Source organism: Pogoniulus pusillus, chromosome 21, assembly GCF_015220805.1.
Source record: "Pogoniulus pusillus isolate bPogPus1 chromosome 21, bPogPus1.pri, whole genome shotgun sequence".
NCBI classification, from domain to species: domain Eukaryota; kingdom Metazoa; phylum Chordata; class Aves; order Piciformes; family Lybiidae; genus Pogoniulus; species Pogoniulus pusillus.
Genome location: NC_087284.1, coordinates 10,215,526 through 10,233,820, shown reverse-complemented (window position 1 = coordinate 10,233,820; position 18,295 = coordinate 10,215,526). Strand labels below are relative to the sequence as shown.

Below are 18,295 nucleotides of genomic sequence, written 5' to 3'. Positions count from 1 at the left end.
TTTTATTCTTTCAGAAAGCAGGTTTTATTAAAGCAAAACCATTTTTTTACAATGCAGTGTTACAACATCAGTCATCTACTCAAACCTGAGACTATTCTCTTTCATTAAATCCTTGAGGAAGAGTTCTTCCAAAGCAGTTCATTACAGCTATATTTGGACAAACTACACCTTGTAGAAGCTCTAAATATTTCAGGCAATTTGCTGCTTGTGAGATGTCTTTTCCCATGTGCTACATTTGCTTTGTAGTTTCTTGAATTGCCTTACCTGGCCATGTTTATATCTGCAAGGATTTATGCCTGACTTCATTCTAACTGGCATTACCAGGGTCACATCACAGCTCATGCTTTTCATGGATTCCTGTTCCTGTGTCAAACTTCAGTGTGCATGGCCATGATGCACAAAATCATATTAACTAAAAGAAGATAATTAATTTCAACTGAAAAATTAATTCCTAATATTAAGCATGCTTTAAATGCATGTCCCGTTTTCCTCTCGGTCTCCACCTGTTTTGCCTGCTTAGTTCCTCCTTGTAGAATTTGCTATGAAAAAAAAAAGGAAAGGTCATTTTTGTCAGATCATAGAGAACCTTCTAGAGGCCTGACTGGAATAACACTAATGGTCTTTTAGAAGCCTTTTCATGTACAAGCTACAGCCATATATTCAATTTTTTCTTTCCTTTCAGTTTTATGCCCACCCATTCCTATGGTCCATGACTATTATAAATCTGTCCATGAAGCAAATAGTGCATTCAGTTTAACAATTCTAGCTTTAGCATCTTCACACTCATATAACTTAACTGTGGCAAGGGAAACAATGGAAGCAAGCAGAAGTCCCATTTCCTGCTTCAGCCTGTTGCTGCAAAAACCAGATGCAACCCATGAATTGAAGAGGCTTTAGCTTGTGACTTGTCTGTACTTGTGTGAGAAGTTTTGTGACTCTGCAGCACAAGGTCTTTCTGAAATGTAGGATCATCCTGTGTAATGTGTCTCCTGACCTCTCTATCCAGTGCAGTCATGAGTCCGTCAGTTCTCACTGATAGAAGCTGGCAGTTTGATTCTACATGTACAGAGCCATGCTCCTAGTGCGATGCTGCTGCTAATTAAGTGCAGGATGGAAAAGATCAAAGCTACTTCTTTGTGCTTGCCTTCTTTTTTATTTTTTCCCTTTCCACCACACCACAAGGCTGTTTCTTATTTTGAAGCTTCGTTGCTCTCTGCTACAGCATTCATTGGAAGCCTCACCTGCTTGCTTGGTGGAGTTTTGGCTGGTACTGGATTGCCATTTTAACTTGGCAACTTTAGAGTCTTGTGTCCCAATGGCCTGCCAGCTAAATTGGTGTGTTACAGATGAATGCACAGCTCACAGATGGTGTTTGAGTGTCTAGTGGCTCTCAGAAGTAGATACGTATTTGGTCAGGAGGAAGATTACATTTTTCCTCCAGACAGAGCAAATGTCCTTGGGGATGTTTTCTGTGTCAAGGTAGAAACCATTGCACACATCAGGTACAGAGGACTGTTAGCTTAAGCAGTGCTACCTACACATAGATGTATCTTTTTTTTCTCTTGGGTAGGGTACATCGCTGCTATTAACGTAAACCAAGTCTTTTTACCTTGGTTCTCCTGAGCTTCTAGCCATGTTTTAGCCTATCAGAACTATTTTTAACAGAGGTGATCTTGAAGGTATATTTATTACTCTGGTTGACCTGTAAGATTCTTCTCCAGATCCTAAACTCTGTTTTATTGTTCATGTGCAGGGTTGAGAATTTGTACTTATTTACTGACAGAAAGCTTTACAGACAGTACTGCTTGCAAGATCTATACCTCCACTGACATCTCATGTCCTCCCATACTTTAGTTGTGAGTGTTTTCTTATTCATTCATTGCCTTCCTTACTTAAAGCAATCAGAGGACAAGAAGCAGGGGAGGAGGAGTTTTATGTTTTTTGCTTCTTCGCTGGCCTAGCCATGTCACGAGAATGAATAACAGAAGCCGTCCACTGCCTTTTGTTCCTTTCTTGAATGAAATATAAACCAGAGCATCTTCAAAGTTCTGAAAGCTGCACTTGAGTTTCTTCTTTTCATGTTTGTTCAATTCCAGAGCTGGAACCAGACAGACTGGAATATTTTAACAAAATCTGCTCTCACAAGATTTCCAGGCTGTTGTGCCAAGCCAACAGGCTCATGAAAATGCAGTTAAGCATGAAATAGGCAAAGTTTTAGCTGCCTACCTAAACTGCAGGCTTGGCGATAATAATTTGGGGGGTTTGTCATTATTGCTTTGTCATTGTCAGATGCTGCTCAAAGATGAAATGTGCAAAGCTCTGCCAGCTCTCTATGAGGAACCACACTGTCCTCCAGCACTGTTGCCACTCCACTTAAATTTCCTGATGCCTTCTTCTTCTGCTTCTTTCTCAGCTTGGTAAGAAATCTCTTCTTGCAAATGCCTCTGTTAATTCCCTCAGGAAATTCTTAGTTAGCCAAAGGCAGTGTGGGGACTGCTGAGGACAGGAATCTGCTGCAGTTTGCCAATTTTCTGTTGTCATTAACACTTTTATAGAATCATAGAATCACTTTGGTTGGAAGAGAACTTTAAGATCATCAATTCCAACTGTTAACAAAAACGCTGCCAGGTCACCACTAAACTATGTCCTTCAGTACCACGTCTACACATCTTTTAAATCTCTCTAAGAGTGATGACTCCACCACTTCCCTAGGGAGTCTATGCTGGGGCTTCACAACCATTTTAAGGAAGAATTTTGTCCTAATATCCAATTTACATCTCCCCTGGTGCGATTGGAGACCCATTTCCTCTCATCCTATAACTTGTTACTTGGGAGAAGAGACTGACCCCTACCTCACTACAACCTCCTTTCAGGTAGTTGTAGGGAGTGAGAAGACCTCCTCTAAGCCTTATTTTCTCCAGACTAAACAGCTCTGATTCCTTCAGCTGCTCCTCATAAGATTTGTTCTCTAGACTTCTCATCAGCTTTATTGTCCTTCTTTGGACATGCTCCAGCACCTCAATGTCCTTCTTGTAGTAAGAACATATTATTCAAAGTGCTCTAGAATGAAAGCTGAGTGTCCGCCATTTTAGAGCTAGCATGGAAACAATATGAAGCTGACAGCACTTTCTTCTGCTTCTTTTTAATGAACACATCTTGGCCCACTGACCCACAGTGTCCATTCCTCAGTATGGAAGAACATAGTCATCCCTTCAAGGCAATAGCTCTGCCAGCACATATGCCCATGAGCTTCTTGGCGTGAGCTGGTTGTGGGAAAAGTTCAACTGATATGTTTGTTCTGGCTCCTGGCTGTGTACATGATGCAAACACACCTGGGCTGTGGCTGATCCAGACCCTGCTGCCTGCTGGCTACCTCCTCGTGAGCTGGCACAGCCTGGACATTGGAAAGGAACTTGACTGCTGTTGCCCTGGAAAGGAACTCAACTGCTGTTGCCCTCCTCCTCAGGTTGGTGGGGCAGTGTGAGTGTTGCCAGGCGCATTCACATACCTGTGTCATGTTCTTTGAAGCAACCCAAACCAATTATTGCAGTTCTTGGCTGCCTATTTTTTCCTGCTTTGCAAGGATGTTTAATTCCTAAATCCTTCCTTTGACGTTTTTGGATTTTAAATGCTACTGGCAGGCTCCTTCTTTTTTTTTTTCCCACCACAGGTGCACCTGAAAAATAAACCTGCCAGGTTTTCCTTTTGTACTATGATTCTAGATCTTTCAGCAAGCTGTAGAACTATTTCTCCTATGAGAATTTGTGTGTTAAGGAAATCACTATTGACCTCTCAGGTCTTTTGCTACCTCTCTTCAAGCAGATGGACCTTAGATAGCCTCTGTAACTGTGCTGCCTGTTTTTCTTGGGGCTTGCAAACAGAATACGAAGCACTAAATGTATACTAAAGAGAGGGGAGAAAAAAAGCATCTTCATCCTTGGCAAATGTTCTCCCTGCTTATATTCACTTTGCATACAAATAAACAAAAAAGTAATATTTTATTAGGAATCCAGTGGATAGAATAATGGACTGTAACTCAGCAGAGCTCAGTTCACAGCTCTGCCGTTGGCTTATTGGGCAAAGTCATTTGTATCATCAGCAGACGGCCTGGGATAAAGACAATTTCTGCTTAGTGCAACATGAGTTCTATAAAGAAAAAAATATTATGCAGAAGGAATAATAATCAGTCTAATGATAATAAAATTATATGCTTTATATGTATGTTTATGTTGTGCTCAGTGGAACGAACTGGATTCTATTTTGTCTCGTGCTTCATCAGTGGTACTTTTAACAGGTTTCCACTTTAAGGGCTGAGCGCATGAATGGGTTGTTTTTAAGTGGGCCTTCAGGTACAGGTGAGGTTTTCAACTGGAAGCGATGGCATTTCATTGTAGGAACACTGGGCAAGGTTTTCTGCATTTTCATTGCTGTTGATAACCCATAAAGGACTTTGTGGCTAAGTTTAAAATACCTGCATTTGCAGTGATGGTGAGGAGGGCTCTTTTTTATTCAGGAGCTGAGTAAAGACGCTGCACAGATTCTTGAGCTCTGAGGACTGTAGCTCCCTAAAAGCAATTTGCATAAAGTCATTTGTGACTGCATTTGCTTTTTAAATCTCTGACTGCATGACTAACATAAAACATTTATTTTCCTTTATTTCATGCAATGTAAGTAATAAATATGTTCAGGACCAGATCCTGAATAGCTCAGCTGGTATATGCCAATGTAACTCTGGAGTAAGCAGGGTTGCATTGGCTGAGAATCCATCCTCCCCTGCCCCCCATTTCTCCCCATCAATTGTGAGTGCCAGTCTTGCAGTGCATCATATAAATGTTTACCATAGTTTGTCAGCAGCAAAGCTGTCACCCAACAGTACACACTGCCTTCTATCAGCCATTACTTCCCTGTCATCATCATCAAGTGTAGCTTAAGAGAATCTGTGCATCGTTTCTTTCCTTCTGAACAATTTCCATTGAAATAATTGACCTGCTTTTATGGTAATTTGGGCTCTGCTATTTGTTACTGCAGCATTTTGCAAAGAAAAATGCAAAACTAATGCCCTAGAACAGAAACATTCAGCCAAATTACTTACCAGTAATCCAAGGAATTATGGATAAATCCATTGCTCAAGTGCCTTCTCATTTTGGAGCTTTATTTTGTTTTCACCCAAGGGTTGAGATTTGGGTATCTTGTGGGTGGAAGGGTTGTTTTGTTTTTGAAAGGTAATACTCATGCTCTCTGCCCTGGAGCAACTCTACATAAATCTCTTCTGAAAACTGTGTCTGCCAGCACTGTCACTCCACCCACAAGCTTTCACTAGTAGCACCATCTACAAAATATTTAAAGGGGCTGTTTCCACTTGTTTGGTGCATTTCATTTCATGTTTCTACCTCTTCCTTTCTTCAAAAAGCTCTAGAGGAGATATCATTTAAGCCCAGTGTTTTGAAGTGACAACCAGTAAACAGCCTTACAGCCTGATTAATGAGTATCCAGGAACAGTGTGCTGTAACTTACAAGTAAGTTGAGGCCCACTGGATTGGTTTTCATAGAATCATAGAATCAACCAGGTTGGAAGAGACCTCCAAGATCATCCAGTCCAACCTAGCACCCAGCCCTAGCCACTCAACTAGATCATGGCACTGAGTGCCTCATCCAGCCTTTTCTTGAAAACCTCCAGGGACGGTGCCTCCACCACCTCCCTGGGCAGCCCATTCCAGTGGGAAATAGATAAAGTGATTCCAGTTGTTGATTGGAGCTGAATCACAGAACATTAGAGGTCAGAAGGGACCTGCAGAGAGCATCAACCTGCCTGCCAAGGTAGGTTCCCCTAGGGTAATTCTCACAAGAATGCATCCAGGTGGAGTTTGAAAGTCTCCAGAGAAGGAGACTCCACAACCTCTCTGGGCAGCCTGTTCCACTGCTCTGTCACCTTTGCTGTAAGGAAGTTTCTCCTCATGTTGAGATGAAACCTTCTGTGTTCCAGTTTGTAGCCATTGCTCCTTGTCTTATTGCTGCTGACCACTGAAAAGATATTGTCCCCATCCGCTTGACACCCACAAGTCAGGATCATTGCAAGTGGAAAGGCTTCTAGACTCTGATAAGTCTCTGACTTTCTCTACCTACAAGTTGTGTTGAGGGAGATATAGGCTGGACTTTAGGAGGAAGTTCTTGCCAGGGAGAGTGATTGGCATTGGAACAGGCTGCCCAGGGAGGTGGTGGAGTCACCATCCTTGGAAGTGTTCAAGAAAAACCTGGATGAGGCACTTAGTGCCATGGTCTAGTTGACTGGCTAGGGCTGGAAGATAGGTTGGACTGGATGATCTTGGAGGTCTCTTCCAACCTGGTTGATTCTATGATTCTATGTTGGAAAAGCACAGCTTGGGTGCTTGGCTGAGCAGTAGTCAAAACACTGGTGTGTGCTATCACAGTCAGTTACAGCTCTGCAAAGCACAGTGCTAGTAGGATGCTTTGAGGAGAGTTAACTCCAGCTCAGCCAAACCCAATACAGTCAGTGGTTTGAAGGGATCTTGAACAATTCTGCTTCTGTGAGGAAGTACTCACTTCACTTTCTCAAACTAGTGTTTTGGTTAATAATGTTTCTCAGTGTTTCTGGTGCTTCTCGACTGCTGCAAATGAAAGAGGTGTTTTCAGCACTCTGGGCTGCCTGCTTCTCAATCTGTGTGCTGGGTAGGAGAAAGGATTTATATCTTGAAATATTTTACAGATTATATACTGAATGTTTCTCTCTGGTCCTGCTTGTTTGGAGATAGCTTCATTTTGTGAGTTGAGCCTATGTGGTCTAATAGCAAATGACTCTTAGATGCAGTAGGGAGCTGATCTAAATCCAGACTTGTGGAAAACGTGGTTACTCATGCTCTTAGCACAGAGGTGAAGATTGGCAGCAATCCCTGTAGGATGTGGATTTCTGTCATGAGTGAGGTCTGTGTAGTTCTGCTTGTTTGATGGAGGATGAGAAGAGTATTATGAGCTGAGATTGCCTTTTTTCCCCCCTTTTTTTCTTTTTTTGCATAACCAGCAAACTATTTGGTCTAACTACAACAACTGTGTGGCTACTCCTGCCTTATTAACTCTACTCAAGAAGTGAATAATTTAAGACTGGATTTTGATTAAGTAGTTATAAATGATGAAAAATTCTTTATATAAAAATAAAATGTAGTACATGGTTATTGTAGTATAATATCATAGTCAATTATATTTCTTACTGTACATTTTTCTTTGTCTCTTTCTCACACAAGCCTAGACTATGATTTCATGATGTTAATGAAATGTATGGTCATGTTCCTGTAGGCTGATGTGGGTAAATAATTACAGTGTGAAGAAGGTGATTCATGATGTGGCCCTGAGTCTGTAAAGCAGAACTCTGTGACTGACAAAGGTATAAGCAAAGCAGACTGCAGTGTCTCAAAAAGCTCTTACAAACCCCTGACAGGTCCACCTGTAGTCACAGCAAGGATCACCTGTCTCCAGCCAAAAGGTGCTTCTGTGAGAAGTCTTGTACTTGAGGCCTCTTGATGACCCAAACCCTACTGTTTTGTGGTGTCTTCCTGAAAAATTCCCCTCATGCTCTTCAACCAAGTAGATACCTGAAGGCTGGGAAAGGGAACTGGCTGACAGCATATCTTCTACATGTGTCCTGCTCAACACTGAGGATCAGGAGTAATGTGATGTCAAACCTGATCCCAAAACCGAGATCTGTGGCTGGCAAATTTGGGGGGTTTTATTTCTCCCTCTCAAACCTAGACCAAATGCAAGATCCTTTTATGTTTCTCCTATGCTATTCATAGCCTTCTTTGGGACTGCTGGAGAAGGAAACGTGCACAGCTGTTGAAGAGATCCATGTATGCAGGCAGGAAAATGCAGTGCAAGTATCGCTGTCACTTCTTCTCCCGTCATATACTCTACTTTTAAGAGCCGGCACGCTTCCTTGCACAAAAAGGAACTCCATATTCCTGAACTCTCAGAAGCTTTCATCAATATAAATAACAGTTTGAACACGATGACATTGTATTTAGTCCCAGAGTTGTGCATCTCAGCTGCTTAGTCACTGAAAGCAGTGTAAATAAGCGTGGCAGTTAGAAGTTTCAAAAGGTCAAAGAAGCCACTGTCTTTTCAGCTTTGAATCAGCTTAGAGACTCCAGTTTCTTGGAACCATAAGGCCAAGGCTGCATCTCTGCATCTCTTTTTTTTTTAGTCCCCCTTTGTGGAGCAGTGTAGTATACAGCTTAAAGGGCACATAATGCCACAGTCAGTAGCAGGACAGTCTACTGTAGCAGTTCCTTTCTATTTCTTCTTTCACTTGAAAGTAATGTAAAGAGGAATTTTAGCCCACTGAAACATTTGACTGCAGTTCTTTCACCTTAACATCAAAAAGCTGCTCATGTTTTTCAATGAAATCAAAGCTTTTTCAGTACAAATGTGACAACTCTTTCACAATTTTCTTAGAAGGAAAAGAAGTGATAAAGTGCTTCTCAGGGAGCAGTTTGTGAGAAACTTAAAACTAAAGCAAAAGACTTTAAAAGACTTGGCTTAAGATGTGGTTTGTTGTTTTCCCTATAAAAGCAGGAGCATGATTTCTGGGAGGTGGCCACTTATTACCCAGACTGCAAGGGATAAATCTGTCTATTTTTCAGTCAGATGCATCAGTCCATTGAAAGTTCTGATCAGAGCCTTTGCCATGTTTATCTGCATAAAAGGACTCTATGTGGTTTTAGCAACTGCTAATACATGCTTGTGTTTTTTCTTCTCTTTGTTTTATTTCCACATATTTACAGTTGCCATTCTGTTGCTGAAATGAAGCTGTCCAGAGAGGTTGTTGAGCGTTTCCATTTCGTGGTCTACACAGCCTTGTCTGAGCTGGGGACCATACGCTGGTGCTCTGGGGACTTCTGGCTGCTCATGCTGCTGGTGATTTTGCTTTGGTTTGTGAGGCTTTACCTACATTATTTGAGCCAGTGGCTCTTCCTTCAGACCATCTCAGTTCCTGTTACAAAGTAAGTACCACTTTCTTCATGCTCTTCCAGAATACTTCTACAAATATCTTGATTGAAAGCACTTCCCTTGCACTACAAAGAGAATGAATGACTAAGATTTGTGCACGCAAGCCCTTGTAGGAGCATTTACAGATATTGTTGGAATGAGTCCAGAGGAGGGCCATGAAGATGATCAGAGGGCTGGAGCACCTCTCTAATGAGGATAGGCTATTAGAGTTGGGGCTTTTCAGCCTGGAGAAGAGAAGGCTTTGAGGAGACCTACTAGTGCCCTTCCAGTATCTGAAGGGGGCCTACAAAAAGACCGAGGAGGGACTATTTACAAGGTCTTGTAATGACAGAACAAGGACTAATGAGTTTAAACTGGAAGAGGGGAAGTTTAGAAGTAGGTCTGGAAGTTCTTTCCAGTGAGGGTGGTGAAACACTGGAAGAGGTTGCCCAGGGAGGTTGTGGATACTCCCTCCCTGGAGATGTTCAAGGCTAGGTTGGATGAGGCCTTGAGTGACCTGTTCCAGTGGGATGATCTTTGAGGTCGAGTCCAACCTAAACCATTCTATTCTATGGCTCTATGATATTAGTTAATAAGGAACCACATAATCCAAACTCCAGGTGATCTGCTGTGTCAATGTGAATCTAACAGAAAGGAGAAGGTGTTAGAAATGTGAATTTTCAACTCAGAACAAGATCTGGCCATTTATGAATCTTGTGTCATACCTATTCCTCTCCCTTCTGAGATACCCAGCAGCTTATCCAACTTCCACAAGAATAATTTATCATTTTACATCAAGTATTTAAAAATGCCTGAGACGTGCACAAAACTGATGAAGCATTTAAATCGTATTTGATGTTACCAAAGTGATCTATGAGTAAAAATACTTTGAAGAATTTCACTTTGATATATCAGTTTTACTGGGAGGACTGCAGTGAGTTGACATATTTTAACTATATGATACATTGGCTTTAGCTCAGGAACTGGAGCTCTCTAAGGAGTTCCAGGAAAATCATTACTTGCCATTACTTGCCATGAATAGGAAAAATCACAGTGTGATACATACCTGCTCCTCTGTAAGTTTCTATGGGGTAAAGCAATGGGTTTGCAGAGCAAACGAAGATCTGTCATGCTCAGGGAAAGGAAGATTTTCCAGCAGATTTTTTTTTCCCTTCAAAGCTCAAAATCACAGAACACTAGTAGCTGGAAGGGACCTCTGAAGATCAGCTAGTTCAACCCCCTTGCTAAAGCAGCTTAACTGGGTGATGAAGCTGGTGAGAGGCCTGAAACACAAGGCCTATGAGGAGAGGCTGAAGGAGCTGGTGTTGTTTAGCCTGGAGAAGAGGAGGCTCAGGGGGGACCTCATTACTGTCTACAACTACCTGAAGGGAGGTTGTAGCCAGGTGGGGTTGGTCTCTTCTGCCAGGCAACAAGCAACAGAACAAGGGGACACAGTCTCAAGTTGTGCTGGGGGAGGTCTAGACTAGATGTTAAGAGGAAGTTCTTGCCAAAGTGAGTGACTGCCACTGGAATGGGCTGCCCAGGGAAGGGATGGAGTTGCTGTCCCTGGAGGTGTTCAAGAAGAGACTGGCTGAGGCACTTAGTGCCATGGTCTAGTTGATTGGCCAGGGCTGGGTGCTAGGTTGGACTGGATGATCTTGGAGGTCTCTTCCAACCTGGTCAATTCTGTGATTCTGTGGAAGAAGTCTACCTAGGACTGCATTCAGGTTTTGAATCTTACCAGAGAGAGGAGATTCCACCATGTTTCTGGGCACCCTGTTCCAGTGCTCTGACACCACAAAGAAAGAAGTTTTCCCCTATATTTAGGTGGAACCTCCTGCATTCCAGGTTTGTGCCTGTTGATCTATCACTGGGCAGCACTTAAAAGAGCCTGGACCCGTCCTCTTCACCCCTGCCCTTTAGGTATTGACAAGATTCCATCTCAGTCTTCTTCAGGATAAACACTGCCAGGTCTCTCCATCTTTTAAGAGAGATGCTCCAGTCCCCTCACCATCTTCATGACTTTCTGCTAGAGTCTTTCCAGTAGTTCCTTGTTTCTCTTGAACTGGGAAGCCTAGAACTGAAGAAAGTACTCCAGACATGGTCTCCCTAGAAAGTCATCAGGAGCCAATGGCATGCAACTCTGTGCCCCTTCTGCCTGCTATGATACTGGGATTGCTGACTACAACGTGAGCGTGGTGTCTGAGCAAATTCTGGAGAGTGTTGTTGAGATGATCTTCTAGATCTTAATGCAAAGCCAGTCATGTGTCCCTTCTGGCCTTGCACAGCCCAGGCAGGCTCAGCCAGCTGGCATTAAAACTTCTGGGAGGCCAAGCAGCAAGAGTCTGTGGAAGCAAAGGAAACACAACAGAAGGAAGCAATGTGTGAGAGAGCAGTGGTCATGTTCAAAGCCACTAATCACAGCTGTCCCAGGCAGTCAGCTAGATAAAGAATAATGTTCTCAGGCCAAGATGCCCTGGAATCAGCATCCCAATCTGTAGCTGTGTGTCTGTAAAATGTAAGATTGAGTTGAGAGCACTACCTAGTCCTACCAATTACATAGTAACGCTCATGAGTAGGTACCAAAGAGAGAATCAAGCCACTTCACCTTTAGTTAAGAGCAGAATTTAAGTGATGTTAATAGACTTGGCATTTTTTGCCATGAATTTCAGAATCTTTATATAGGTCCCCAAATCATGCATCTCCTGTCTCCTGCAATGCCAACAAATTTTCTCATTATGTGAGCTTTGCAAGTTCCATCATCTCATGGTAGCAATGTGACGTTTCCAGTCACATTAGGGATGCTAAAAACTATGTCTTTGATATCATGTTTTTTGCTTTGTGCAGCACTGAAAAATGATGCAGTAAGCAGAGAGGGGTGAGTGCCTGTGCTCATGTTGGTGCTTCTGGGAGCTAAGGTCTTCCAAGAACCCTGCCTGCATAGTTTCAAGGGCCTGGATGTCCATTTGCTGAATTGAGATTCAGAGGGGATCAGAGGACATGGAGGCAGGAGGAGGAGAAATAATCCTGTTGAGCAGCTTCATACTGTTTTTGTTCAGAGTTGTGACCAAGACAGGGATGCAACTTTAGAAAGCAACGTGCTGTGTGCACGATTCTCTTTTTTCTAATGGTTTTCCCAGGAGCACAGACAAACTATTTCTGTTTTTCTTACTTACAGATTTCAGCTTTTCCCTCACACTGTTGAACTGTGCTACCAGAACTCCTTACTGCAGACCAGTGAAGAATTGGTCATGGTTGTGGTGGGACCCCTAACCCTGAACGCTGGGCTGCTTCTTATGATCCTGATCAGATGGGGCTGTCAGCAGCTGTTTGACTCATTCCCTTCCTTCTTGTCAAAGTTTATCATAGCTATGGGACTCTGGACAGTGCTGGACCCCTTGGCAGTGTTTGTAGTGGATTCACTCCTGGGGGTAAGTCACTTAAAATAACTTGGACATGAGACCTTGACGTAGAAGTTTGTTTTATTCAGTGAATCACTGAAAGATATGAAATTCCACCCCTGGCAATGGAACATGAAAGTTAAAAAGAAATTAAATAATAATGTTATACATTACCTTTTTATTAACAAAATTCCCATCTAATGGAGTCACTGTGTTTCTCCATAAAATTAAGAGCACTGCACAAGCCATATATGGAGATAAGAAAGCAAATCCACCACTGGAATGATTGCATCTGCTTTGAAAAGGATTACTTCAATTTTGGATGTTAATAGAGATGGATTAATGAGCAGTCTTGATTATTATTAGTGCTTCAGATTTTTCTAAGCACTGAAACAGACAAAATGAATGAAAGTAGAGGTTACTGTGGCCTTCTCTGGTATACAGGGTGAGTAATATAATTTGCTAACACACTTAAAAAAGACTTGTGTGATCGAGAGATATCTTTAAGAAAGGAGCTTCATCACAAATAAGATCATGAGAACAAAGCTCCCAGCTCTCTGTGCATAGCTACATGCTGTGTAGGCCACCTCTACTTTGGCAGCTGGGGACTTTTACCACATCCAAGGTAGTGCCCAGTCTTCCAGAGTGTGTGTTTGAGATCTGGCTCTCACTTTGTAGGTGGTACAAGATCCTTCTGATGGGCATAGAGTGCTGAGAGCACTTCTCCAGGTATAGTATTGTTGTTGCTCTGCCCTTGTCTGCCTTTTGATGACATCCTTCTTTCTGTGGGTCTCAGCTCCTCATCCATGAACCTCTGCTGTGCTTTTAAGAAGTCCTATTAAAAATAAGATTTTTCCACATGGTGTTTCCTCTTGCAGTGGCTTTGAAAATTAAAATGAAAACGTTCAAGAAATTTAATTGGCTCTCACTTGGGAGATAATGGAAGTATTTTAAGCTTGTGGCAACACACTGTACTTTTTGCTTGGACAACCCACTGTTTTCTTCTCTATTTTTAAATTTCATGGTGTAAACTGTGCACAGAATTGAATTTCACTTGTAAGTACTTTGATGAAAATATTATATTATATTTCCCCAATATCCAGACAAGAAATACCTAAATATTTAAAAGGACTCCCTCTGATACTGGAGGAAAGGCTGGGGTCTGCCTTGTCTTTTCTACACTCTGTGAAAATCACTGCCATTGACTCCAGTGGAATTATGGTCAGTAATAGTCACATTGGATTCAACATCAGTTTCAAAGAGGGCTTTTTTGCTTGCTCAGCAGAAAGTGTGAGATATGGATCACAGAATCACAGAAGTTTAGAGGTTGGAAAAGACCTCCAGGGATCATTGAGGCCAACTCCCCTGCCAAGGCTGCGTCCGTGCGGGGTTTGAAAGTCTCCAGAGAAGGAGACTCCACATTCCCCCTGGGCAGCCTGTTCCGGTGCTCTGTTATCCTCTCTGTAAAGAAGTTTCTCCTCATGTTGAGGTGAAGCCTTCTGTATTCCAGTTTTTATCCAGCTGCAATAAGCTCCTTGGCTTATTGCAGCTGACCACCAAAAAGAGATTGGCCCCATCCCCTTGACAACCATCCCTCAGATATTTGAACACAGTGATGAGACCTCATCTCAGTCTTCTCTTCACCAGACTAAATAGCCCCAGGGGTCTCAGTCTCTTTCTGTAAGGGAAGTGCTCAAGTCCCCCAGTCATCCTCGTGGCTCTCTGCTGAACTCTTTCCATCAGGTCCCTGTCTCTCTTGAACTGGGGAGCCTAAAATTTGATATAGTATTCCATGTGTGGTCTCACTAGGGCAGAGTGAAGGGGGGCAAGAACCTCCCTAGACCTGCTGGACACACTTTTCTTGATGCACCCTAGTAAAGTAAGTAAACACCATCACAAAACCACACCTCTCTCTGTATTTCATACTGAAGATTTGATGATTTTACCCACCAAGATTATCTTTGGTAGAAACTCATTTGTTCAAAAATTACACAATGTACTATGGGCATCCTTTGCAAAGTGAAACTCTACCTCTTACATGTGTTTTCATTATTGCTTTTGTCATTTTTTGGGTGTTGTTTTTACCCCCTGGCATTCTTTCAGCAGCTATTTCAGCTTTACTTGCTAAACTATTTTAGATCAAGCATTCTTAAAATGTTTTGTTGTGGTAATATGAGTTATTTTAGTTCTAGAATGTATTTTAGTATCCTGAATGGCCTTAATACTTACAAAAGATGACAGATACCCCTAGAGACAAAGGCTCCTCTGTTGACTAATTTTATTTTTTCATTATTAAGGGAAGACTATAGAGCCAGTTATATATTTGCATGGTTCAATATACTCTGTCTACAACTACCTGAAAGGAGGCTGTAGCCAGGTGGGGGTTGGTCTCTTCTCCCAGGCAACCTGCAACAGAACAAGGGGACACAGTCTCAAGTTGTGCCAGGGAAGGTCTAGGCTGGATGTCAGGAGGAAGTTCTTGCCAGAGAGAGTGATTGGCATTGGAATGGGCTGCCCAGGGAGGTGGTGGAGTCACCATCCCTGGAGATGTTCAGGAAAGGACTGGCTGAGGCACTTAGTGCCATGATCTAGTCGGTTGCATAGGGCTAATGTGATAGGCTAGACTGGATGGAGGTCTCTTCCAACCTGGTCAATTCTGTAGAAGAAGTCTACCCAGGAGTGCATTCAGATGTTGAATCTTTCCAGAGACATGAGATTCCACGATGTCTCTGAGCATCCTGTTCCAGTGCTCTGACACCCACAAAGGAAAAAGTTTTTCCCTATGTTTAGATGGAATCTTCTGCATTTCAGTTTTGTGCCTGTTGCTCTAGGTTGGACTGGATGATCTTGGAAGTCTCTTCCAACCTGCTTGATTCTGTGATTCTATGAGGTGTGCATTGATTTACTCGCAGCTTTTAGAAAGGTGTGCCAGGGATAAGAAACTTTCCTATGATTATGGAGAATGCAATTTTAGTTCTGGTTCTGCCAGAGCTTTCCCAGAACTGATCACTTGGTCTCTCTGTAGCTTGTAAGAATCACAGTATAGAATCCCTTTAGCCATGTGGATATATGTCATCATCAAAAAAATACAGAGACTGCAAAGTGTTCATATGAGCCTTGCTCTGTGGTGTGATGAGTGCCAAAGACAGATATTGACAGATAGTATTAAAACAATTGCAAACAAAGTCACCTTTCTTGGATCATGGTTTTGAGAACCTCAGAAAGATTAACACAATCTCTTTGCTTCACACTATTTTTACCTTACCACAAAGAACTGCTAGGATAAGAGAGAAATTTATTCTTATTTGCTCTTCAAATAGACTTTTGTCGCTCTGGAGGGCTGTCAAGACATGGCTGCTGTGCAGAGGATTGTCCTTGCAAGAGAGACTCTCTGGGAAGAAAATAGTGGAGGCAGGCAGCTTTTTTTTTTTTTTTTTTTTTTTTTGCAAGAGAAGATAGAACCTGGAAATGAAACAGAACTTGGAGATAATGTATTGTAACAGTTTGTTTGGTTAGTTTGGTTCTTTGGGTTTTTTTTTTCATTTTAAGGATAGATACAGATCTGAGTTAGTGACTGCTCTGTGTGCCATTACCCTCCTAGGACTTGAACTTTCCACGACCATGTTGCAAAGTGTGGAGAGGTAACAGAACTGCACTCGAGAATCTCAGTCTGCACTGACATTGGGCTAAATGTCTTCTCTTTATTTTCCATGTCATTGCAAAGGTAGCCAAAAACACAGGGAGAAAAATTTTACTCTTTCTAAGGCTTAGTCTAGCCAAGTTGTTCAGAAAGGCACAGGTTTCTTGAAGTCAGAATCCCAGAATACACCAGGTTGGATGAGAGCTTTGAGATCATCAAGTCCAACCTATCACCTAACATCTTCCAATCAACTAAACCATGACACTAAGTGCCTCATCTAGTCTCCTTTTAAACACCTCCAGGGCTGGTGACTCCACCACCTCCCTGGGCAGCCCATTCCAATGCCAATCACTCTTTCTATGAGGAACTTCTTCCTAGCATCCAGGCCAAACCTGCCCTGGCACAGCTTGAGACTGTGTTCCCTCATTCTATAACTGATTGCCTGGCAGAAGAGACCTACTCTCACCTGGCTGCAACCTCCTTTCAGGTAGTTGTAGAGACCAGTAAGGTCTTCCCTGAGCCTCATTTTCTCTAGGCTTAACACTTCCAACTCCCTCAGCCACTCCTTGTAGGGCTGTGCTTCAGCCCCCCTCACCAGCCTTATTGCCCTTCTCTGGGCACATTCAAGCACTTCAACATCTTTCTTAGGCTGAGGGACCGAGAACTGGACACAGTACTCAAGATGTGGCCTAACCAGTGCTGAGCACAGAGGAAGAATGTTCCTGGGCTCCCTCTCTCAATGCTAAATAGAGGATTTTTTTGGTGATGCAGTTTCACACACTTGCAAAATGTGTCAGTGTGATTTAACATGGACACAGATTGTCACTTGGGTCATTTTACAAAGAAAAAAGGTGAAGAGAGGAATTTATTTTAGCTCTGTGTAGTGGAAGATCCATGATGTGTAGCTGAATTCTTCTGAATCAATCCAGCAGAGGGCAATAATATGTCAATACAGTAGCTTGTCCTTAAGAACTAGGTAGAGAAAAAGAAAAAGAGGAAATTAATATTTTTTTAAATAATTTTCTGTGGTTTACTGGAAGTGTGATGAAATATAGAGTGCTACAAAGCCTTCAGGATTCCTTGTAAGTCTTTGTAAAAGAATACATAAAGTACCTGATTGGCAATGAAATTATTTTTGTTCTATGAATGTTAGTTTTTAATCACTATTTAGTATGCTAAGGAATCATAGAATCAATCAGGTTGGAAGAGACCTCCAAGATCATCCAGTCCAACCTAGCACCCAACCCTATCCATGGCACTGAGTGCTTCATCCAGGCTTTTCTTGAACACCTCCAGGGATGGTGACTCCACCACCTCCCAGGGCAGCCCAGTCCAATGGCAAATCACTCTTTCTGTGAAGAACTTCCTCCTAACAACCAGCCTATACCTCCCCTGACACAACTTGAGACTGTCCCCCCTTGTTCTCTTGCTGGTTGCCTGGGAGAAGAGACCAACAAGGGATTAATTTCAATTTCAGTAGAACAGAAATAGTTATACTTGTTTGAATTTAAACTGTTAATAGCATAATTGATTAGGGCCCGTGTTAGACATGTACCTTTGGAGAAGCTACTGATGATACAACCTAACAGTTGCTATGTTGTACAGTTAAGAGGTACCTTTAATTCCACTACAGCAGTGTGAGTATGTTAGTCAGGTCTCATGGTGTCTTTATTTCTCTTCAGGAAAGAAAGAAATTAAATGAGCTATATCATAAAATAATGCTGATGCTTGTTGGTTATTCAATGTTTTTAGGCTGTTCTTTGTGGTTTCTCAAACTGGATGGACACTAGGAATGGGGAATGAAGAGAACACTGGATTTTCTGACTTAAAATGCTTCAGACAGGCTTGATAATGCATGTACATAAATTAAAATACTGCTTCATAATGGAGAACTTGTCTCTTTTGCAATGAAAAAAGGTCAACCCCTTTGGGCAAAACTTCACAAAACCCCCGTTGATCTACTTGTAGTTCATGTCTCCATTTTTCTCACCTCATTGGGTCTCAGTGAAGCTTTGTGAATCCAATACTTTCTTTAACTGCTGCTGTTGTTTGCAAGGCTAGTGGCAAAGCTACCCCAGGTGTCAGCTAGCAGCACATGCAGATGCCCCACTACTTCCATTTAGCATTTTAGATAACATGATAAATACTTTTGTTTTCCAGTGATAGCACCAAACACTGACAGCACCTAAAAATTGGGTGTGTATACACCCTCCAAAACATGTAGGAAATAATGTAACTTACTGAGTCTGCTAGGAAA

General features: G+C 42.2%; 1 protein-coding gene across 16 annotated transcripts in view; it reads left to right on the top strand.

The window, feature by feature from the left end:
* The window catches only part of LOC135184794 (uncharacterized), a 616,367-nt gene that overhangs the window by 344,215 nt on the left and 253,857 nt on the right, over positions 1-18,295 (top strand). For 15 of the 16 annotated variants that reach the window (XM_064160870.1, XM_064160872.1, XM_064160881.1 and 12 more), the window contains 2 exons: positions 8,793-9,011; positions 12,176-12,428. In XM_064160870.1, the coding sequence (XP_064016940.1) occupies positions 8,793-9,011; positions 12,176-12,428 (472 nt within the window). Of the gene's footprint in view, positions 1-8,792; positions 9,012-12,175; positions 12,429-13,076; positions 13,158-18,295 lie in introns of those variants that run through there. The other variant, XM_064160884.1, reaches the window with a different exon arrangement.